Source organism: Cololabis saira, chromosome 7 (assembly GCF_033807715.1).
Source record: "Cololabis saira isolate AMF1-May2022 chromosome 7, fColSai1.1, whole genome shotgun sequence".
Lineage (NCBI taxonomy): Eukaryota > Metazoa > Chordata > Actinopteri > Beloniformes > Belonidae > Cololabis > Cololabis saira.
This window is the reverse complement of record NC_084593.1, coordinates 27,141,023-27,164,945: the sequence shown is the minus strand read 5'-3', so window position 1 is coordinate 27,164,945 and position 23,923 is coordinate 27,141,023. Positions and strand designations below refer to the sequence as shown.

Sequence of the window (23,923 nt, the reverse complement as noted above, 5' to 3'; positions counted from 1 at the left end):
TATGATGATTTTACCTTTTAGATAAGACATTTTGCCTTTAAAGAAATGTAGGAGGGGGAGGCTGCTGTGGTTCAACGGAAAGATAAACGGGTGTACAAAAAATCCAGTTAAACGTATGGTGTCCTATTTTACACAGTTGAGGTAAAGTAACATGTGTGATGTGTGATTGTTAATAGCAAAGCAAGAAAAAAACAACAAAAACAGGAAACTGGAAGCACCCTTTCTTGACTTTGGCTCTTGAAAATTACAAGTTTCCATTACCATAATTTTATTCAGCTTCTTTGTGTTTGTCATAAGCACATTTCCTTTCTTATGCATATTGTTTGATTTTAAAGTATGTATTTAGTTAACAGTTATGTTTCAATGGGAAAATTCTCATAAGAAGAAAATCCCTCATTCACCCCTGTCTGTTTCATATCATGCTTTTCTTTTCTTTTTTTAATGTAAAATCGTCCATAAATATATTAATTTTTTCTCTGTTTCTCTTCTTACATTTTTGGGTGTTGCTGGCATTAGATTTGTTTCGATTTTCAAAGAACCACACAAGAGAGCAGATCGCCTGATGTGTAGCTCACTAACTTGACATTTGATCAAAACCAGTTTCTCAGCAATAACTACAACACAAGCCACAACAAGCATCTAACATTACTTAACAGTCAATAGTAAAATGCACGGCGGCATCTGACAGCCTTTTAAAACTCTCTTTTTTATCCTCCTCTGTGGTATAAAGAGCCCATGGGCCAGAATGAAACCCCTTGCTCCCTATGTCCAGCCGTGTGATGCACATGAAAAATGTCCAACTGTCGAGCACTTTGGGCTGCCAGATAAATACGCTCTAGTTACAGTCCAATACACAAGCAATTTAAAGTGACGAACTAAACAGAAAACAGTTGATAAACTATAAGTAAAGTTGGTGTTTGTGTGTTTTCTTTTTTGTTATGTGTGAAAGTCTAAATGAAGACGAACTGTCGGCATGGCCTACATACGCTCGTATCCAGAGCAAGATGGCAGAGTCATTAACCCACCAGTTCATGTGCTCATAGTTTGGAGATAAGGCATTTATCTGTGTCTCTCTTCACCTGGGGTGACAAAAGTACATTTGACCTCTGTCTTTGCACAAACTACTCTGCTTCCATGAGATATTTCCCAGCAGTCATAAACTACAAAAACTGCCCCTTGCAGACATGTTCATCTCCCATTTTTATTCGCTCCATTTATTTCTTTCTCTGCCTTTTGTTTCTCGATTCTCTCTCATTCTGTCAAGTGAATTTTTCACATTCTTTCTCTTTGTTTTGCTCGCTTTCACCTCATTTTCCTTATTTTGTCCTTTATGTGTTGTGCGCTTCAAGTTTTTTTGCTTCTACTGGCAGAGCTCTCTTGATCTATACGCCGTTTCTTCTGCCTTTGCTGTTTATCTTTACATGTCTCTCTTTTCCACTTCCTTCAACCCTCAAATGTTGAGGGTGAGTGTTGGCACAGTCTTGGCCAACTTTAAGATCACTCCAGCGGTTTGAAGTTTCACTAATCAAGTAGAGCTTCAGACTGGGCTCAGCAGAGAAGGAGTAAGTGGCTTTGTGCATGTGTAACTACTTGCGGATCTTCTGGAGAACAAGTGAACGTGGCTCAGTGTTTCCATCTCCTGCAGGGCACAAGAGCGGAGAAAACAAGATCCCTGTTTCTTTAATAGGCTTCAGTTTCCACTCCTCTCTCTCATCCTTCCACATCAAAAGAAGTGCACCAAATGGGCCAATTAGGACAGCAAAGGGGCTTTATTAGGCAATTGCCAACATGAAACGATTTCCTGGTTAATCCTGTGCCAGAAGCATGTGCATAATGCTCATGAGCGTTTAATGCCAAGGTTTGGATGCTACAACATCAAATCTTATGTCTTCTCACTGTAGCTTGCTTTGTATATATATACATAGCAGGGAGCATTTTTCTTTAAAAATCAGCCTGTCGGCGTTTGATCAAGAACTGTTGCAAATTACACCCACGTTAAAGCATTTTATCAAATAAAAGAATCAATACACTGTAACGGTAAAAATACTTTATTTGCATAATATTAGGAGGGAAACGCTTCGCTCAGTTCTTCAAAGATAAACAACATTTTCCTTGCAATTTATCTGTGGAGACAGTTGAGCCCTGTACGCACCCTCAGGCCTTTGTAGCACTGGAGCTGATGTGAGAAATGCACATGATGAATATAGATAGCTACTTAGCTCTGCCTATATGCTTCACCCTGTATGCACATCTATGACAGCAGCACATCACCAGAGCATAATTAACGTGGCTGTTGAAATCACACCCATGCAAAGGGAATGCAGCACGTTACGTCTCATAAAACAACTTGTTTTCAGGTCAAAATTGATCTTTTTTTCAAACAATGTATTCGTTTGTTGTTTCTGTTTATGAACGCTCTGGTAACTGCCTGCACAGGATGTCCATTAAGTGATTCTCATTTATGGAGAGCAAACATTTTGCTATTCAACTTCAAATTACAAATGAATAACATATATTGAGCAGCAATGTGCCGTTAGGTATTTGGCCCACAGAAACTTAAAAAAAAAGAAAAAGGATACCAGTGACTTGTTGAACGAGTATGCATAGTGAAACCGTTGACTATGATATATGTTGATACATATGTTGTTATACATATATACTTTTCTAAATGTAATTTTAAATAACATTTTTATCTTATGTTACCACCACAAAGCAGTCTCAAGTTTCAACATTCGTGTACAACAGGTTCTCGTTACACCAAATTAAGTATTTTGGTGCAGACAACCAAAACTATGATGTCAACATATGTGGATGCCAGGTCTTAGGAGGTTAATTTAGGGTTATTTCTCCCTTTTCGGGAGAAATAAGTGCCATGTGCACCACATCATAGACGGAAAAGAGCATCTAGACTTTTTCCAGCAACAGGGTGTGACAGTATGGAGTTATATCTTTGCAGACAATTTACCATTTACGTACAATAAAAGCTGTTTGAGGGAGCTACCTGGCACCACATATATCTACACCCTTTTGTTAGGCTTTTTTTTTAAAGATCTCAACTGTACTGAAGTGTGAAGGAAAGACAAAGGCAAGATGAACAACTTCAATTATTTTCTAAGAATAAAAGGTGAATGTGTAAGGAAACAAGAAAAGGAGGACATTTATCATTGCTGTCACTGACATATACATGCGTGTTTCTGTGTGCCTGTACTATACTTTATGTTACAGCAATAGACCTGATGTCGCGATTAAATTAATGTCATCAGTTTAATGTGACATTTTCACAAAGTTAGATTAACATGATAAGCTAATTTTATTGATCACAACTTTCTACCTTGGTGAAGAAGGTCCATGTGATTCAGAGTTATACTTTTTTGACTTATCTCTGTCTCCCTTGCATTACACTTTCCTATCATCAACTTATTCTACATATGAAATAATATGAAACAAATGAAACATATGAACAGTCTGGGTTGATATTAGATACTGAGTTTACATTTGACAGCTGTTTGACTGGAGGAACTATTATGAAGTCTCCAAAAACTATTGAGGACCAAAACTGACATAATTAAAAATAAAAGCAGAAATATTTATTTTTTGTTTTTCCTTTTCCTTATATATGCATTTGTTGTTTTTACATTTCCTTGTCTCCTGTTTTTACTTTACCATATGCATTTCCGCTTCATTATGCAAACGAGGAGGATTGCCTTCTTGGTCCTCTACTATTGGTCAATAAACAGAAAGAAGCAGGATCGGGCCAAAATTAAGACTATTCCGCAACCAGATGAAACCAAGATAAACATATCAGAATGATGGTGGGAGAAAAATATAGAGAGTCAGCACAACCAGCTCATGATCCAGAGAATGCTGCATCATGTATCAAACATGGTGGAGACAGTGTTATGGTATGGACACGTATGACTGTCACTGGAACAGGCTCACTGATGTTTGTTGATGATGTGACTGTTGACGGAAATAGCAGGATGATTTCTGAGATGTATAAAGCTATCCTCCGCTCACATTCAGTAACTGCAACAAAACTGACAAGACAATAATGCAGAAAAAGCATTATTAAAGCTGAAAGCAGAAAGGCCCACTAACAAGCAGCAAAGGAAAGAGGCAGCAGTGAAGGTCTGGCTAAGCATCTCCAGGGAAGAAAACTTTTGTGACACCCGTGACATCCAGGCTTTCATCCAAGTGTACAAAAACTATTGTCATGCATATAAAATTATGTCACTTTGTCGAAATACTTTCAGCCCCTGAAACTAGAGATGATTTCCTCACTTTGATCACATCTTAGCTCTTTCAAATGCATTGTGATATGTGTGTATATACATGCAAGTCACTCCCTCATGACAACAGCATAACTGTCAGATGTTTTATATAATTAATACAATACCCCAAAACAACAGAAATCCAGAGGAAAAAAAAAAATATTTATTTCATAGTAATTGTCACATCCCTTCCTTTTTCTCATTACTTTTCATTTCCATTTGATGTTTTATCCTTTTGTTTATCTCACATAAAATTCTCCCTTTGTCTCTTTCATCTCCGCAGATGCACTCTAATCCTCCTTTTGCCTTTTATTTATTTTTTCTCCCCAGCTGGATTGTCTTTTTTTCTTTTTTTTTTTTGGGAATCTCTTTTCCTGTTTAATAATAGATCAATTGCTGAGGCTCTTTTAATTATTCCCCATTTCATCAGTGGGAGCAAGCAGAAAGCTTGGCATGCATTCCAAAATAAAGATACAGAGAAGCATCCGCGTGAAAGGTCATTTGAACAGTGACAGATATTAGTATTGATTTTTCTAATAGACATGCTCCCTGTCAGCCATGTTGCCCCGATGAGTAATTGCCAAACCCTCGCGTGCAGACAGGATGCTGCCATACAGCGACCTGATAAATTCATAATCTATAGCTGTTGGAATTAATTTCTTTAAGGTGAAAAACAGCGAGTGTTGATGCTGCTGGCATGCAGGTTCGTTCTAAGGTTGGTCTGAAAGTGCAGCTTTGACTTCCCAGAGCTGATATTTGAAAGCTTCAACCCAGTGTTTTAATCTTAATCAAGATCTTCAGAGTTTAATTTTCTTCCCTCATTTGGCTCATTCACTTTGTTCTTCCATCCTGTTCACTGGAAATTAAGTGTTTGCTTGTGCTGCTCACTCTCCTCTTCATTTTCCTTCATATAGTCCCACTCGCCCACTCTCCTTCCTTTTACCCACTTCTGTTTCTTTCATTTTCTCTCTGCATTGCACTCTAATCTTCTGCTGGAAGATTTTATGGTGTATATTCTTCTCCTTCTTTTTCACTCTTCATTGCCAAACATTTTCTAGCATTTTTCTCCCTCCTCAAATGCATAAAAGGAAAGAAGCATATGTACCCACTATGCCACATCCTACCTCTTACTGTTTTTTTTCTTTTCCTCTGTGTTGTCTCATCTCTCCTCATTTCTTTGAAATTGTGTCAGTGGTCTCGTAAAACAGTGTGCTGCCATTCAGTCACATCCCTGTAGGGAAACACCGAGCCAGTCAGTTACAATATTCTACTCACCAGCACTAAAACAGGCACTGACACTCACTCCAACGTCTTGCTCTTTCTCTGTGCTCTACAAACTTGGAAATGATTACTAGATGGAGAAGCATTCTGTCAGTGTGTGGAAGCAGGTCTGTCAAAGACTTGACAGAGATTTGAGATTGGAACAAGCAAGAAAGAATGCTTGAAATGACAGGAACATAACACGGATACAAGTGCAGAGATTTATAGGAACAGCGCGTTAGATAAAAGTGTATTTGTGTAGGCTTTATGCTTGAAGACAGATTCCCAGATAAGGGGGTGAAAAGAGATGGATAGACATGGTTTGGGGCTAAAGATGAAGGGTGCAGGGAAACGATGGTCATGCTCCGTGGTGCAGCATGTCGTTAGGATGCTGAATCTACAGAGATCTCATCCCATGATCAATCACTCTTTTTCTCCCCACAGCCTGTGAACGTGCTTCCATTCATGTGCTTGTGTGTGTGTTAGTATATGAATGTGTGTGTGTGTAGGCAGGGTGATAAGATTACTCCCCACTGGTGCCCATCCTGTCTCTCTTGCTGTTGTGAGAAAACATACTCACGCACACACACGCATGCACGCACACACACACACGCACACATCTGAGCACTCATGAGCACATTTTCACAGAAACAGATTGCAGATTTTTAACTCGCTGAATCTTTTTGGGTATTTCTGCGCGTATGGTGTCCTCACAATTACACGTCCTTCATTATTCACCATCAGCTGATGAAAAGTGTCCCATTTTTGGACGAGCTGCGTATTTGCAGAGGCACTGTTACCAACAGATGGCTTGATATGGAGAGACAATGTGTCTACAATCCAAAACGATGACATATGCTTAATTTGCATCAGAAATTCTCTTCTAGAAACTCTCCTAACCATTTTTTGTCTGTTTTCTGTGAAAAGGACATTTAGGACCATCAACTTGTGATGAAAGGATGAAGGCATCCACATACTGAGAGTCACTATTTTGTATACATGCAGCATCTCTAGCCATCGGTATGTGCAGTAATCAGCCAACTGCAAGTCGAAATGACAAGTATTAAAGATTGCAGCACCCCTCCTCCGTGCTGTTGCAGACCGTAAACTGCCCTTCCTGGCAGATGCCTCACCCAGTAGGACAGCGTTCCCCACCACATGGAGTAAGCAGCTCAGGAGTGGTTCAGGACATGACAAAGTGCCAAAGATGCTCATCTGGCTCTCAAAACCCTTGGATGCTGTTCAGCATCTGTAAGGCGTATCTATGTAAAAGGACACTCAGACAGAGAAAGAGAAATTAACTAGTAATCACACCAAATGGGCTGCATGTTGTGATGGCCAAAACCACTAATTATGAAGCTTGATCTGAAAATCTCTTATGACAATAACAGATATAAACTATGTGGTCATTGCTTTGTAAAATTACATACTTTGTAGCACATCACACACCTGCCAGCCAAGAACAATGAAGAATGAGCCAACCAGCTCACTCTTCTTGACACCTGTAGAGGTGACAAAGGAACCAGTGAGGACCAGGTTGGAGGTAATGAGGAAGAAACAACAAGGCATTTAGCAATGGCTTTTACTTATTGATGAGAGCTACAGGATGAACTGGATGAGGAGAATATATGCTTCTTCTTCTTCTTTAAGCTTTTTCCTTTAGGGGTTACCATAGCTGATCATATTCAGTGTTCATCATCACCCTTCTTCGTTCATCCACCCTTCATCACCCCGTCTGACACTCTCTTCACCTCCAGAACCTTCGGCACATGCTCCTCCTTTACAGAGGTGTCAAGTAACAAAGTACAAATACTTTGTTACCTTACTTAAGTAGAAATTTTGGTTATCTATACTTCACTGGAGTAATTATTTTTCAGACGACTTTTTACTTTTACTCCTTACATTTCCACGCAATTATCTGTACTTTTTACTCCTTACATTTTAAAAACAGCCTTGTTACTCTATTTCATTTTGGCCTTTAAAAAATAACTATCCAGGTAAATTGCGCCGTCCAGATAGAGTGAATTTGGTTGTGGTTGTTTCAGATGTTCTTGTCCAGTTTTGTTCTTACATCCGTTCCCTCAGATTCCTGCAACTAAACTTGGATGTACATTCCAATAAACATTAGGATAAATGATAACATGCCTCTGAAGTTTGACTTTTTGCACCATTACAATACTTATAGGCAACTAGTCATCATATCTTCTGCTCTCTGAAACACATGTTAATGCTCAATAGTACACATAGATGGTTCTTTAATATATTTGCATTATACTAAGATGCATTCATTTTCAATGGCTTTTGTCCTTAATGGCTTTTTCCCCCCTTACATTACTTTTACTTTTATACTTTAAGTAGTTTTGAAACCAGTACTTTTATACTTTTACTTGAATAAAAAACTTGAGTTGATACTTCAACTTCTACAGGAGTATTTTTAAATTCTAGTATCTATACTTCTACCTGAGTAATGAATGTGAATACTTTTGACACCTCTGCTCCTTTACAATCAACCTGTCATTTCTCCTACCATCCACTCCATGGTGTCCTAGTTTGCATCTTCCTCCTGTGTTTATAGCCCTGCTGTCTTTCTCCCTTGTTTCCTGGAAACACATTATATTCACCTGAATTTATTGCAACATATCAGCAAGTTCCTTCCCTTTCATTGCATTCACATTTAAAGTTCCAGCTCACTCCAACACTGATGCCTTTCTCCTAACACACCTCCCACTCTCTTTTCGGCATTTTAATGTGACCAACAGTAGCCATTTTCATACCCTGGACTCTGATCTGTTTTTACATCAGATGCCCACCCTGATGCAGCTCGTCCCACTATAAGAAAAGATAATGTTGGAGGCCTGACATGCAAACAAAGAACCCTTGTTATGACGTTATGTTATAGCAGCTACCAAAGTCCGAAATACATGTATAAATGTGTTAATTGCTCAATAAATGCTATAAATAATTCTTTAGATGTTTGTTTAGCCAGTAACTGTAATACAAATATGAATGCGTGGCTTTTTGTGAAGTGAAAACGCAATTTAATATTTGAAGAGTCGCGTGGCATTTCTCCACCTTTACTTTCCTGTAATAATGTTTAGTATGTGCAGTTCTCCCACTTGAAGCTGCCCTCAATTACTTTTTTTTTTCCTTCAACATGAGTAATGGTATACTATGTTTTTATGGATTACTCTGTAAACTTGGGTGTGTGTTCAGCTGTTAAAGGCAAGAACACACTACTGCAAATGTATCTGACGCGTGTCTTGATTCCTCTATTTCTGCCATATTAGATGTCTCAACAGCCTTTAATCCCCTCTCCCCATATCATTTGCTCTAAACCCATCTCTCTTTCATACTTGGGAGTCAGTCTACACACATCCTCACGCTCTCCATCCCTTCATCCATTTCGCTGGTGTGCACGAGAACATTTTAGACATTATGGACGGCTTAACGGCACTGATGGATGGTGGAGGGACTGATGGATTGAAGTGGCCTTTTCACGCAGCATTCAGGAAAGGCTAGGGCCCTTTCCAAATTCCGTCACAATCTCATATTTTCCCTCAACCCCATAATTCATGTTTACTTTTCTAGTCATTTTTCAAGCCCCCATCTGTGTGTATATTTGTTTTCCCATCAGAGGGAATCAGGTGATTTCAGGAAGTGAAATCAAACCAGGCATGTTTGTTGTTTTGTTCATTGTGATTCACATGGTTTTATCATATCAGTGTTTGTTATTTTTAATGTATAATTCAGTGAATCAACATGTTGCTAGTTGCAAACTGAATCACTGATGCTCTGCTTGGAGCTCTGGGGTTTCAGTGAGGATGGGAGGGTGATGGATATATAGAAAGCTGGGGAAAGGGAAAGAGGGAGGGAGGGAGGGTACAACCCTTGACAAAAAACAAAGAACAGGGAGGGAGGGAGGGTGGGAGGGTGAGTGTGGGGAGAAAAATGTGGAGAGAGAGAAAGCAAGGAGGAGCGCTGTGAGAGAGTCTGAAAGGAGGGATGATGGTGAGAGGGTTTCTGCCGAGAGGAGCCACTGAGAGAAGGGAGAAGAGGATGAGAGGAGGGAAGAGGGCGAGGGGACTGTGTGCGTGTGTTCTAGCCGTCTGAGCACGTGACAAAGAGATACAGACTTCAGCATCCAGACGAACTTGTTTCCACGACGACAGCGGCAAACATGGGGGCTGTGGTGGGCACGCTGACCTTGCAGACCAAGGAGAGGAGGCCGTCCAGGGGTGAGGCATGACACACACAAACAGAAACAAGCCATCCTTTCCCTCTCTGTTTAACCAGCAGACGTGAGTGGAGAAACACATAGGTGAAGACATAACTTCTGCGTGTTTTTCACTGAAGATGGCGTACGCACTCACTCAAGAATTTTAAAAAATACAGCGCGCGCATACAAGCTCCAGAGAAAAGACTGATGACTGCTGGTGTTTCTAAGACAAAGCCATCAACAGGTGTCCACAGGGGAGGACGAGCATCTGTTTATTCCACTACAAAGTTTTCCTGTACCAGTACGTCTGTGGGCCTGCTATGTTGATGAAAACAAGACATGGCAGCACACACAGACACCACACCCCCCCTATAGATAACTGTTTATGTGAAGGTTAGGACGGCTTTTAGTTTTAGGGCAAAGGCATTGAACTGTGGTGGTTGACAAACATTAACCCAACAAGAGTCCCCAGAAACCTACTGAAACAACGATGTGCTTGTACGTGTCCATGTCTGAGGATGTGTGTCACTCTGTCTGCTGGCTGTGTGTGCAAACGTGAGCGTGGACGCTGGTAAACTCACACACATGTCGAATGTATTTGTCACTCTGCTCACACTCTGCTTTCCTGTCTTGCTGTTACCTTGGAAGCATGGTAGCCATGGCAACAAAAGATGTCGGTTTTTGGGCGGGAGGGGATGGTGGGAGTTTTGATGAGATTGGGGTATTCCTAAGTAAGTCGAGATCTTGTCAAAGAGGTGAGCAGAGTGCGAGATGGATGAGGTGAGGAGTAGGAATTTGTCCTGAAGACCTGTTGCTTGTAAGAAGTGCATTTAACACAGTATTAGTCATTTTGATAAAACCCTGTTAGACCTCATTTATACGAATTGAACAAAGACAAACTGGCTGCTCCAGTGAATGGGTAAACCGAGCTGAAGATCAGTGCCAGTGTGAAAATATCCTCTATTAGTAGTTATTTACACTTCTGTCTTGCGGCAGGCTGTTATCAGCTTTGAGTGCAAATTAGACCACACAGGATGTTTTCCAAGTGAGCACATATGACTGGTTTGATCTTTTGAATAAGCCTTTTTTTCCCCCTCCACAAGCCCAAACAAACACCTCCCCCAAGGGTGTTGAGTAGGCAAGGCATAAATGTGTTGCTATTTTAAAAAATGAGATGGTTGTAAAAGACCTCAGAGTGTGGAAACTGAAATCTGACTCTTCCAGCTAATGAAGACTTAGCTATTTGTTTATTTATGTATTCTACAAATACCCCGTGACAAATAATTGGGAGTTATAAGTTATATAGAGCTATTTGGGGGTTGTTTGTAATTCTGGTATGTTTTTTTTATTGTGGTGTGTTTCTATTGCTTGAGTTGTATGTATAGGATTATTGCAGCAGTGAGTGTAAGCAGTATTTCTGTGATGTGGAAGAAACTTGTTAAGGATTTCAACTAATATAGCCATAGAAGCAGTCCACCGCTGTAATATTTCAAAATCAGATCCCTGCGTGATTGATCCCTCGAGTTTGAGCTCATCATCGTGCTCAGAAACTTTACTGCGTCAACGTCCATGTTTACATGCCTTTTCTCTCAGATAGTTTTCTCTTCTTGCAGGTGTTCTTGACTTATTTCTTACCAGTTGTCTTTGGTTATTGCATTTCTTCTTTTTTTCATCTTCTGTGATGGCCTCCTCTCCAAATGTTTCTCCTAGTGTTCTCCACTGGTGCACCCTGGTGAATACTCTGTTTCTTTATCTGCCTTTCTTCTGCACTATAACTCCCTGCAAAAGCGTTGTTTCCTCACTTTCTTTTCCCTTCCTCGTCTGTCACTCTGCTCTTCCTCTTGTCTTTCCTTGTTTTTGCGCTCTCTCCCACCTCCTTCAGCTGCTTTCTGTGTCGCTTTTCACAGTTCCACATCTCCTCCACTTTTCTCGCTGCTTTCTTCTCTCCCTATGGCTTCTTGTCTTTTCTCCCTCCTACTCCTTCTTTTTAATGCTTGTTTCCCTTCATTGTACTCACACTCCACTCTTCCCCTCCCATGCCACCACCACAATCTGCTCCAGAAGCCCTCCTCGTCACTTCATCTCCTCTCTTTTCATGATTGCTTCATTCTTCCTGATCTACTCCCTCTTTCTCCCACATTGACCAACATTTCTGTGAGTGTGTGTGTGCTCATGCTGATTTGGAGTCTGGACGTGTATTTACACGGAATTGACTGTTGGCGTGCTGCTCTGTGTGTTTAAATAAGATGCACTTCACTCACACTTGTATAATCAGCAGCGGCACTAATTTATGAGGAAGTGGTTTTGTGCAGGTTTTCTGCAGTATTTGCCATGTTATATTGCACTTCATAGATTTTGGATGCAGATGTGCACAAACATTGGAGCATAGGTTTTTTATACATATGATGCTTTTATATTTTGGCTCCTGAAATGAGGCATTTTCTATTTGTACGCGTAAGCGTTTCATTGGACTTTCAGTGAACCACCCAAAGCGTCCACTGACTGAGATCCTGACTGTGAAAAACAATGGGCGATCACAGTGTGGATGACGATTACAAGTGGAGCTTTTAGATGGCTTTCACCAAATAAGGCTGTTACAACATACACCTAGTTTTAAAATGCTGCCTCTGCATCTCCCATGGCTCACTGCCATTGCAGTTCTTACTTTCTTGGAGAGTCTGGTGGGAGTGACCCTTCTCCGTTGCCGCTAGGATGGCAGATTAGGATAATTCAGATTATGCAAATTAGACAGTCTCTGGCGAAGATTACAGGACACAGTATGAGAAGGAAGGGAGCGTGTAGAATGTGGGCATTTGATAGAAGGAAAAATATAAAGATAAGAAATTTAGAAAAAAAAATTGTTTCAAAGGGAAATAGGAGATATAAAAAGATGGAGAGGGAAAAGGAGCTAACATTGCATATGAGTGCTGTATGAGGGAGGAGAAAGCATGGAGTTAAAGCCCGTTCTGCAGCTTTGTAAAGTGTGTGAGTGTGCGCACTGATGCAAGACAGACGGTGCTGGCTGGGGAGAGTGAAAGGCAGCCCCTCTTGGCAACACATTTTAGGCCACCGCTTAATACTCCAAACAAGCTTCACAAGTGAAAGTTTCATGCTTTTGGTCACTGTCAGGCTCCACGGCTTATAATAGCTCTCGTGACAGATGGAAGTGGAGCTCTCGAGGTGACTTTGTAAGTTGGCTTTATTTAACTTTTCTTTACCTCTTCAGTTTGTGGATTCTGTTTTAGATCAAGAACAATTCAAGTTTTTTGATCTGACCTGTTCAGTGAATTATTTTCATATTTGTAGGACACAAAAACATTCATTTGATTGAGAGAGCGGTTACACAGTACTCATTTAAAATCAAACTCACCTTCTTTTTAGATGCAGAAGATGTTGCAAAAGTCTGCGAAAGTTTTTAACTCTGTAGCCTAAATAAAATGTATCACCGAATTCAAAACTGATGGAAATAAAAGCAGGAAGCTTTTTAATTCCTTTTCATAACCTTTTCATTACTCTGTCACCATAATGCTGAATTGATGTTAGTGTAAATGAAATAATGTACCACAAGCAAGTTTATAATGGTTCAAATTCAATAAATACAAAATTAATAAAAACTTGGTTGTATCAGAAACTTGAGTCAGACAAGGTCAGAGTGAATTAACAAAAATGGCCAATCTTTTTGATTACCTATTAGAGTAGCCACATTTATTCTTTTTTTATGATTTTGACAGTCCTTAATAATGAATAAAATCTGGTTTGTGAGCAAAATAACAAAAGGAAAAAGAAAAATCTTCCACGACTTGATTTAACATTTTTTTTCTTTTTATTTTCCGGACAGCACAGTGCCTTTAGTGGTCAGCACTGTTACCTCACAGCAAGAGGGTTCCTTGTTCGACTCTGTGGGGTTTGCGTGTTCTCCTCATGCTTGTATGGGTTTTCTCCAGGACCTCCAGCTTTCTCCCACAGTCCAAAAACACTGATAGGTTGATTGATCATTCTAAATTGGCTCTGTCACCATAATGTGAGCATGTGTGTTTGTGTGTCCATATGTGGCCCTGTGATAATAGTGACCCGTCCAGGGTGGACCCCTGCCTTTCAACATTATATGAAGCATCGACAAAAGAATTTTATAATTCAGTAACAAGCCAATCCACACTGTTTCCTGTTTGCTACGGACCCTGCAGTTTCATCTTGTGGTCAAATAAATCAGACCACTCAATGAAAACAAACTAAAAACTAATTTAATTGTATCAAACTAAATAACTGTTATCAGTTTAATCCATGCCAAATGTAATATTTGAAATATGTTACATTTTAAAAGGAGACCTTGCTTTTCAAACTGCATGTGCCTTTATTGACTTCTTGAAAACTTTTAGTTTGAATTTACTGTGTTAGACAATGAACAGTGCTTATCAAACCAAATTGCCTCAGCAGATGGAGCAGAAAACAAGTCAACAGTGAAGTCTTCAGTCTGAAACGTCTCCAGGCAGAGACGGTGTTCGACATTCTGCAATCACTTTTCCTGAGATGCAGATGTTTAATTGTTGCTCCGCTCGCAGTCCCATGGCTTTTCTTTCTCATCAGCTCTCTCTTGTTTGCATTAATGACTGTTTCTTCAGCTTGTCTGTCCCTGTAGCTGTTTTACATATCCTTCTTTCATTCATAGTTGGGTTATAACACTTATAGCTCCTAGATGCCATCTAGGTATAAATAAATTGGATTCATTTAAATTCAGTGAGGCAAAGATTCAGTGACAAAGTAAACACTCAGTGTTGTACTTATGTTTTACTTACTTGTACTCCTATAATTTACACACTGCTGCTGAACCTTAATGAGATCAGCTGTTACAGGAAGTTTCTTAATTCACTGTGTTTGTGCATTACATATGTAAGAAATGAAATTACTCTAAATGAATATTCACACTGGATGACTTGAATAAATGCAATCTGCAACAAGGCTAATCAGCCTCATCAGATGGCATTCACACAAATGAGCATCTTTTAAACATACAGGAAATGAGATGAAGTGCTACTCTTTCTCCCAAATTAAACTGTCCTCAACTCTGCTGCTGTAATTACACAACAGTAAATAAAGCAGACTTGCTATTGACATCTCAGTGGGAAGCCTCGTGATGCAGCAGAGCCCCCTGGAGTCTGCAAGTCAACAGATGCACTTGGTTTGCATTTGCAAATCATAGCTCCTCCATTTGTTCAAATTAATTCAGCACACAAATGCCAGCTCATAACAGCACGATTAAACAAAGACATTATGAACTAATATTATTATTATTGCATTACAGATCTTACATCTCCAAACTCTATAAATTTGAAAGCTCATGGGATTTAATCAGATGGTTTGCTATTGATGGACTGTGCCAACATTATTGTGGTATGCATAAAATTAAAGAAAAAAAAACCAAAGTAGACATTTATCTAAGTGTAAAATGCATTTAACTCTTGAAATAGCCAAAGTATTAATGTTTGACTACCAGTCAATTGTTTAGGTGTACAATAGCTGCATGGAAAAGAAAAACAGCAAATAAAATCTAAGAAAAGATAAAGCTTTATGCTGCAGGACTGTGATATTTCATAAGTGCTACCTGCCTGGCCCATCCAGAAGTACCAGGTATCAGGTGCTTAAAGACAGGACAAAGTAGAGTTTGGATGTAAGAAGGTTGTAAGGGTTTCACATGTTGAAGCAAAATCGGGGCAAGAAATATCAAAGTCAGATTCTTCTTGGAGGTTGACTCTTCTTGAGCAGACAGATGGATCTCTGCTGAATCACATTTAGTCCCAGGACACATCTTCACACATTACGCTCCACCAGAGTGGAGGAGGGTGGGCCTAAGGGGGGGATGAGTTTGGGTTGAAGACGGACAATGAATAAACTTCACAATGCACTGCTTGGCTTTGGGATATGATTTCTGTAAATAATGGCAGAAGAGGAAATGTACTGGACTGAAGAAGACCACAACTTCGGTGCTGCACCACATGGCATTGATTTCCCCCCACTATTTGTCTAGGCACTAAAGTGGATCGACCAGTGACTTGGTCCGTCTTGAATGTGGGATCTGTTGTGAGGGACGACAAGACACCTGTGTGAAGTGCAAGGGGGAGACAGTGGCTGCTGTTGCAGCTGGAAGTGGTAATGACCAGATCAAAGAACACTGAAATTATGGATGGCTGGTATCAGTTGAAATCATGTTCAAATAATCAAATTTGTCATTTGAAAGTATTTTTGATTTTTTTTTTAAACCTGCATTATAATAATAATAAACATTAACATTGATTTTTTTATCATATTCATTAACTGATATTGCTTTACATTTGTTTCGTATTTGAAGTAATCTTGACCAATATAGTTTAAACACCAAATGATAATTTATTTGAAGTAAAAAAGATAATTAGTCCGGAGTGTTTATCAGAAAGGTAAACCGTCAGCTGAATATTAAATATACATAGATCTTTTATTAACAGCGTTGGTGCGCTGGTGTTCAGTGTGTTGTTTTCTATCTCCCTCTGCTGGCACTTAAAGGTTACAGCTGTTTGCTTCTGTTGTCCATCTGGGTGAAAAAGCTTTGTTTTACTGCAGTCCAGATTTGTGTCTGTTTTTACATGTATTGTTTAAAAATTAAAAAAGAAGTTCAGTTAATATTGAAGTCATATAAAAGGACATGAGCATGTTTAATAAGAGAAGTAAAGCCTTTTGCTGAATGGAGAGGGATGTGAAATGGAAACTGTTAATCAAGTGTGGATCTGCTCATGAACACAGAAGCTCCTATGGTCATGTGGTTGAAGGTGAGGTTAACATGGTTACACTCTGCCCCGGGCGGATCCTCTCGGAGGGGATGGGGGGGGCAGAGGGGAAGGGAGTTAGTGGGACAGGAATAGGGTCAGGGCACGAGAGAGAGATGCCCCAGGGAGTGGAGAGATGGAGGGGATAAAAAGACTGAGATGAAGAGAGGCAGACAAGTGTAGATCTCACCGCTGGAGGAAGTAGGAGGTAGAGAAGGTTTATGATCATGACAGCTCTGTAGAGACATTATATGCAAGGTTTTTTAAAGGTAGTTGGTGGAAAGCTGTAGTTGGAAAAGGTTCAAGAGTAGTTTGTTGAGACATTTTATTCAGTTGTGAATTTAAGAAAAAAAACACAGGACTAAAGCAAAGAAAAAAAAGTTTAAGGTAGGAAGTGCCCAACAAAGAAGGGAAAAAGTAATCGAAATGGAAATAGAAGAGCAGAGCGAGAACACTTTACACACTATAGTCATCGTCCTGCTGTGCTGCTGTGGAGTCAAATTCCTGCACCTACTGGGAGTCATCGCTGTGGAGGGTGAGTCCTTAACCAGCGGCAACCAGCTCCGAGGTCTGAGCTCTTCACTGCTGAACAGCAGTGATTAAAGGGAAAAAAGTTCAGAAAAGAGGACAAGAAAGAAAAATGAAACACTGAACAGATGTTAAATGTTACAAGCTGCTTTGATCAGGTTTGTGCTCGTTGTTGCTTCATCTGTCAAATGTATTTTCTCCAACTTTTCTTTTTAATTGTTATTTATTTACATTTCTTTTCAAAATTTAAGCTTTATTGAATATTTCAATCAATCTAATAATGTGTTATTATTCCCTTCAATATTTTTGTTTCCTTTTGAGGATTAAAAATGTAATTTAATTTTTGTTGTTCATTTAATTTAAAGTATTTGTAGAACCTTTTGTATGTACAGTATATTATTAAAAGTGCTATTATTTCATGGTTGCTGCAGTGAATACTTAGTAATACCAGTACCAGTGCTGGCAAATGCAATTAATTAAAAAGAAAGAAAGTGAGTTTTTTAATTAATTGCATGCGCTTTGTAAGTTTAAAAAATAACATAAAACATTAGTTTATTCGCTGGGGAAAATCAATAAAATGTGTAGAAAAAAAATCTGAATATTAGTTAATGCCAACTCGATTGCACCTTTTGTCCTCACATATCAATACAGTGATGTGAGATTTGTGCACGTTTGTCAATAATCATCATAAATGCAGTCATGTCAGATTCTTTACAATATGCTTTTAAATATCAGGTTATTGTTGTGGCGTCTCTAGAGGTTATTCACATCAACACAGGTCATTCTGATGAGTGGTGAGTAACTGCTGGTGTCCAATGGAAAACCAAAAAACAGAAAACAAAACAAGCACCAGTCCTGTAACTCTGGATGCACAGATATCATGTTGTAAAAGTATACCCTGACTTTTGTTCACAAGCATATGAAATGTTTAGGATTGCTGTTGCAGTTGCATTTCATCTTGAATTGGAGCCTGAACCTCTGCCCTAATGTGATGCTGACAAAGTCTGGTCTGCCGCTTTGATGAAGCACATGACCTTCAGTAGTAGGATGAGGGAGGAGGTGTTATATTAGGGGAAGTACAAAGAGAAACTGCTGAGCAACTCAATATTCCAAGCATCACATTGAGTTATACACACTCATCAATGTTTCCACATTTAATGAAATCATTTGATTCGAGGAGCTCTTGCTGGATAATGAGACACATTATTGTCCTACGTCAGTTTTGTTTTGTGATATTATTGCATTGACATGTACAATAACACTGTCCGGCTCACTTCAGAGCATCTGCAAGGCCAAAACTGGGTGTCAATTCCAAATCTAGTGCAATTTCATGTATCAATTGAAAATGCTGTGTACAGAATTTGAACAAGGTTAGACTGAAGACTGGGGTTTGATTTAGCAGGCGGAATAAAGCAGCACAGTTAAGTGCCAACCTTGTACCTGTGATTCATTGAGAGGACAAAACTAGAGAGGCGCTGGAGTAATGAGGCTTCACAGACCACTAATGGTTTTGCCACACAGATAAAAATGTCTCTATCTGAAAATTGCCAATGTTTCAAAGTTGCAATTGCAGCGGACAGAGAGGAACTAACACGGTGCGACATTCAGCTGAACGTGACGCTTTAAAAAAGCTGTCTGGTGACTGCGGCGATTCAGACTATTACGTTCCAAAATTGTGTGATAGATTCAATCATGTAATCAGGACTTTAACGTAAGTTGAGATATACAACACCTTGACGGTTCCTCAAACTAAAATGAAGAATAACAATAGTGTTATGAAACAGAGGAAGTTCTCCTTGACTATCATTCAAACTCATGAACATGAACACACGCACTGACCTGTTTGTACAATAATGCAGAATACAGCTTCACAGCTTCTAAAAATTACAAGAATTTTGACGTCATAAGCAGGAACATTTTCTAGCAGAACATTTAAACTAATAATCACATGCATTATTTTCAAAAGCCGTTCATTCAGGAAAACATTTTCTTATTACAAAACATCCCCTACAAAATGTTCCTTTTTTCTTTTTTACATTCACCCTTTTCTACTACTTCCCATTATGACCACTTTATCATATTCTGAAATTTTATTAAGATATCAATTAAATTATGCACAGTCAAAACAGCATGCATAATGATGACACTGGACATGGCTTGAGGGAACATTTGAGCCGCGCAGCTGATGGTCTATGAGGGGGACAGAGAAAGTGGGGGGGTTTGATTTCATACTCTAATGTTCTACTATAGGTGTGTGTGTGTGTGTGTGTGTGTGTGTGTGTGTGTGTGTGTGTGTGTGTGTGTGTGTGTGTGTGTGTGTGTGTGTGTGTGTGTGTGTGTGTGTGTGTGTGTGTGTGTGTGTGTGTGTGTGTGTGTGTGTAAGACTCAATTCTGTGCCCTTTTCCCCTCCCCTGCAGCGAGGAGAGTGATGACTTGTTAATGATAGGTCTGGAGAGAGCTGCTGATCTGACCTCTACCTGTGTCCTCTCCTCTTGCCTGTTGTCTATTTTCCTCTCCTCTTTTTTTCTGTCCTTGTTTTTTCCTTTCCTCTACTCTTGCTTGAACCTTATGCATGTGCCTACGCTTTCTGCATACTTATTCATAGCATTATTTTTTCTTTTCTTACTCTGCCCCTTCAGATAAAGTAGATGATGACTTTGAGATGACCATCGTGTGCCATCGTCCGGAGGGCCTCGACCAGCTGGAAGCTCAAACCAACTTCAGTAAAAGAGAACTCCAGGTGCTCTACAGGGGCTTCAAAAATGTAAGAGACTGTGCAAGCACGCTGATAGTTAGGAACACAACCCATAAAACTGTACTTGTGTGTGTGTTTGTCATTTTACCTGTATCAAAATCCACTTTCTTTGAATGTTTTTTTCTTTTTATTCTATTTTATTTTAATCTGCTGAATTTGTTAACTTGAAATGCAGGATGGATTTCTTAAGAACAGCTAATAATTCACTAATAGGTACCATAAAGTGATGTGGGAATAATTATGTCTACTTTTCATTATATTTATTTATTTTGAAAACAAAATGAGTTTTATTTCAGCACAATGGTGCAACCAGTCTATGTTACGAGTCAACAACCCAGCTCACAGAACTACAGCGGACATCACATCGTCGCTAGGAGACTCAAGAAAGTGATGATGGAGGAGAAAATGAGAGTGTGACTAAGCAAGAAACCTAACAGAATTAAATCACAGTATCGTGGTAGCAGATTAACCCCGACGCCTGCAGGGGGACCCTCTGAGCATACACTTCCTCCACGGATCCTCCAGCATAGGGGGAGTATCAACCAGGATAAGAGGGAAAGTGGGATTGCTGGAAAATAAAATGGTCAAGGGTGCTGAAGGGGAGTGCATTTTATGTACTTTATCGAGACATAGCAACAGGAACATTGAAATCCCACACCTACCCACCCAGGTAGTTTCAAAATGTACGAGCAGAGAGGGATTTAAGAAGGAAGGGTGTTTGTTAACATGTGTCATGTAGTGGTATACCAGGTCAATACTCAAACTACTCAAACACGTGGATCAGAGGAGGCACAAAAATCAGGCTTATTGGCAGAGCAAAGGTCAAAATCTGACAGACGGTCATTGTGGCAAACTTCCCAGGGGCTTAGTGAAAGTGGGGTCCTGGAAAAACTAGAGGCCAAAACACCAAAGAAGAAAACAGTCAAAGAGACAAGGTGAAATGGGGGGAAATAAAATTAAAGTCAGGAAAAAAGTCAGGTCCAAAATTGACAGGAGAACTCATGGGGAGAGTAAGAATCAAGAACTACTCAAAAGGAACAAACAATCCGGCAATAGTTAAATCAAACATAAATAATGACTAGCAACAAACGGAGAGAGGAAAGATGGTAGTAATTTGACACGGATAAGAAAAAAACAGGATTTTCAAAATTCAACAGGAAATAACAAGAGTCCACGAGTACATGATGTAATACTGAACATAATACTGTAAAGGAACAGATGTCTAACTTCAATCACAGGCGTGTTGCCGTTATCCCTGTAACTGAATGAATTAGAAATGTGAGTAAAATATATGAATAATAATAGAAACACAAAACTGCTATACATCACAACAAATCACAATTTGAAAAAACTTCAATGGAAACAGCTTTTTTGCATCTGCAGGTCACATGATGTACTCACTGAGTCACATTTGCTTTTCTTTATATATATATATATATATATATATATATATATATATATATATATATATATATATATATATATATATATATATATATATATATATATATTCAGCATATTTGATGTTTAGAGCAAGATGCTGCATCTGCACTTTGATCTGCAGTCAACCGTTTGGGAAGCAGGAAGTAGTTTTCTGCAGGAACTGAAAGAAGCTGAATAGAGTGATTAAAAGAGGTTGGCTCGATGCTGGGATTGTGGAAAATAAAGAAAAAAACATTTGAAAATTAAACAAAATAGTATCTTGAATCTCCTACAACTCCACTGCAGTAATGACCACAGGAGGTCATTCCTAGTCTCCTTCACAATTAAATGCATGAACTACCTTTGTGTATATTTCTTCTCATTTACTGTTTTTACAAGTTATTTTGTTGAGCCCGTTACACATACATTATTTGTGGTTATTAAAGGGCTTTTTTGTTTCCTTTCAAATTCAGTTTTGAATGTGATACCAGTGATGTGTGTTAGAAATGTTAGACGGGTGCAAGTTTGCTCTGTTGCATCAACCGTCCATTTGACAACAGAGCAAACGATTCTTGTTTGCTGCTGGATTTCAGCTTCTCAACTGCTCTTGCTGCTCTCATCTGCTCCGTCTGACCCGCTGCAGAATCGGAGGTCTCTTATGTCTGAGTCATGCTTTTGTGTGTTTTCTCAATTGTTGTTTGGAATTGTTTTTCTCGAAAGGCAAACAGAGTAACAGCTGAATGAAAAACAAGTCATCTGGACGGCAGCATCTGTTGTGATAACCTTGTATTTCATATAAAGTTAATGGTGCCTTCACAGACATGCGAGTGAGCCGTGTGTTAACCTATGAAAGACTGAAAGCTCCTCCAGTCTACTGATTTTATGCAGACTCAGTGCAGATTTGTTGCTAAATAACTAATTAGCAGATGGAAAACATTGCATCTTGGTTTTGTTTACGTTCCCCATATGACAACTTTTTTGTGTTGTTGTTGGAAATGGAAGTTGACCTGTATGTACATTTTCATCACTTATACTTACATCATCTTACAAGTATATTTTGTAGAATAGTGAAACCTTCTGTAATTTTTTTGTTGTCTCCAAATATGCATTTTATAAACATTTCGCAGGCAAAAAATAATCTGTGGACAGAAAGACCCTGACTTAAAAGTTACTCCCTTTACTAAGTGCATTATGCATTTGCCAGCCTTTTATGACTATGATTAGACATTTATCTTTATTTTTTAACAACATAGATATACTTTTAAAATGTTTTAAATATTGTTCATATAGAATCAGGAAAACAGATCCCTTTAGATTCAATTTCTCTACAAAGATCTAGGCTCAGCAATGAACATTTCAATCAGTCTTTTGTTGTATTTGTTAATACTTCATATGAACTACCAACTTAAATTTCACTCCTTAACTACTTAAAGGACACATTAAGCTTTTTTGAAATCTTTCAGTCAGACCTGAGGTGGAGCCACCTATGTATTATCACTGTTTCCTCCCCCCCTCTTGTTTATGCTCCTCTGTCTTTCCAGGAGTGTCCAAGTGGTGTTGTAAATGAGGATACGTTCAAGCAAATATACTCCCAGTTCTTCCCACATGGAGGTAAAGATTGTTTGTGTGTCGTCTTTGTCTATTTATTGAGCCGGTAAACTGTAAAACTGGCCCTCTTCCTCTGCCACTGCAGATGCCAGCACCTATGCGCACTACCTGTTCAATGCGTTTGACGCAGGACACACGGGATCCATAAAGTTCGAGGTTTGATTTGATTTATCCCATTTCCCCGTCTCGGGCCACTGATGTTCACCTTTTAAAGATGTTATTTTTTTTCAGTTTGACATCCTCGCTCCAATTCTCTTATCCTCAGGATTTTGTGACAGCGCTGTCCATCCTGCTGAGGGGTTCCATCACCGAGAAGCTGCAGTGGACCTTTAACCTGTACGACATCAACAGAGACGGATACATCAACAAGGAGGTTTGTGTTTACTTCATTACCCGGAACCCCCCCCCCCCCTTTACCTGTTTCGGTTTTACTTCTCAGGTCTAATAGTGTCTGTGTGTGTACATTCTGTTTCACAGGAGATGACGGACATCGTCAGAGCAATATATGACATGATGGGGAAATATACTTATCCTGTCTTGAAAACCGATGCTCCCAAACAGCATGTGGACGCCTTCTTTCAGGTACCAACACCTGATTCCTTTGCCCCCCCCATCCCCTCAAAAACAAAGGAATGCTAGTGAGTGTCCAAACAAGGACGTACCAGTTAGTTAAATGCGCTTTCTTTTCATGTTTGGAGTCTGCAGCAGTGGGATAATGTTTTGGAAGCGTCCATATATTTTATGTTTGCAAAACACAAGCATATCTTTAACATTTGACAACATCTGTCCACAGAAAATGGACAAAAACAGAGATGGTGTCGTTACTCTTGATGAATTCATCCTTTCTTGCCAAGAGGTATAGTTTTTTTTCTTTATCCCATTAACACCACAGGATCTATATAACTTTCCAAATTAGATGGGGGGACAACCGAGTAGAATCACTGTCAATGTTATGAGCACCACCTAAAAAGGTTTTTCGTACTTTAACAAGTGGAAAAATGTATACAAAGAAACAAAAAAACGTCACAATTAAAGACATTTTATTAACAACCTATTAAATGCCCTTTAT

At 39.2% G+C, this 23,923-nt stretch overlaps 1 protein-coding gene across 3 annotated transcripts in view; it reads left to right on the top strand.

Annotated features, from left to right (window-relative positions):
- LOC133447012 (Kv channel-interacting protein 1) overlaps positions 1-23,923 on the top strand; it is a 41,815-nt gene that overhangs the window by 16,218 nt on the left and 1,674 nt on the right. Inside the window, exons 1-7 of one of the 3 annotated variants that reach the window (XM_061725384.1) lie at positions 9,583-9,766; positions 19,709-19,833; positions 22,788-22,857; positions 22,940-23,010; positions 23,120-23,227; positions 23,332-23,436; positions 23,648-23,710. In XM_061725384.1, the coding sequence (XP_061581368.1) occupies positions 9,709-9,766; positions 19,709-19,833; positions 22,788-22,857; positions 22,940-23,010; positions 23,120-23,227; positions 23,332-23,436; positions 23,648-23,710 (600 nt within the window). In that variant the 5' untranslated portion in view covers positions 9,583-9,708. Of the gene's footprint in view, positions 1-9,582; positions 9,767-12,835; positions 12,936-19,708; positions 19,834-22,787; positions 22,858-22,939; positions 23,011-23,119; positions 23,228-23,331; positions 23,437-23,647; positions 23,711-23,923 lie in introns of those variants that run through there. The other 2 variants (XM_061725385.1, XM_061725383.1) reach the window with 2 other exon arrangements.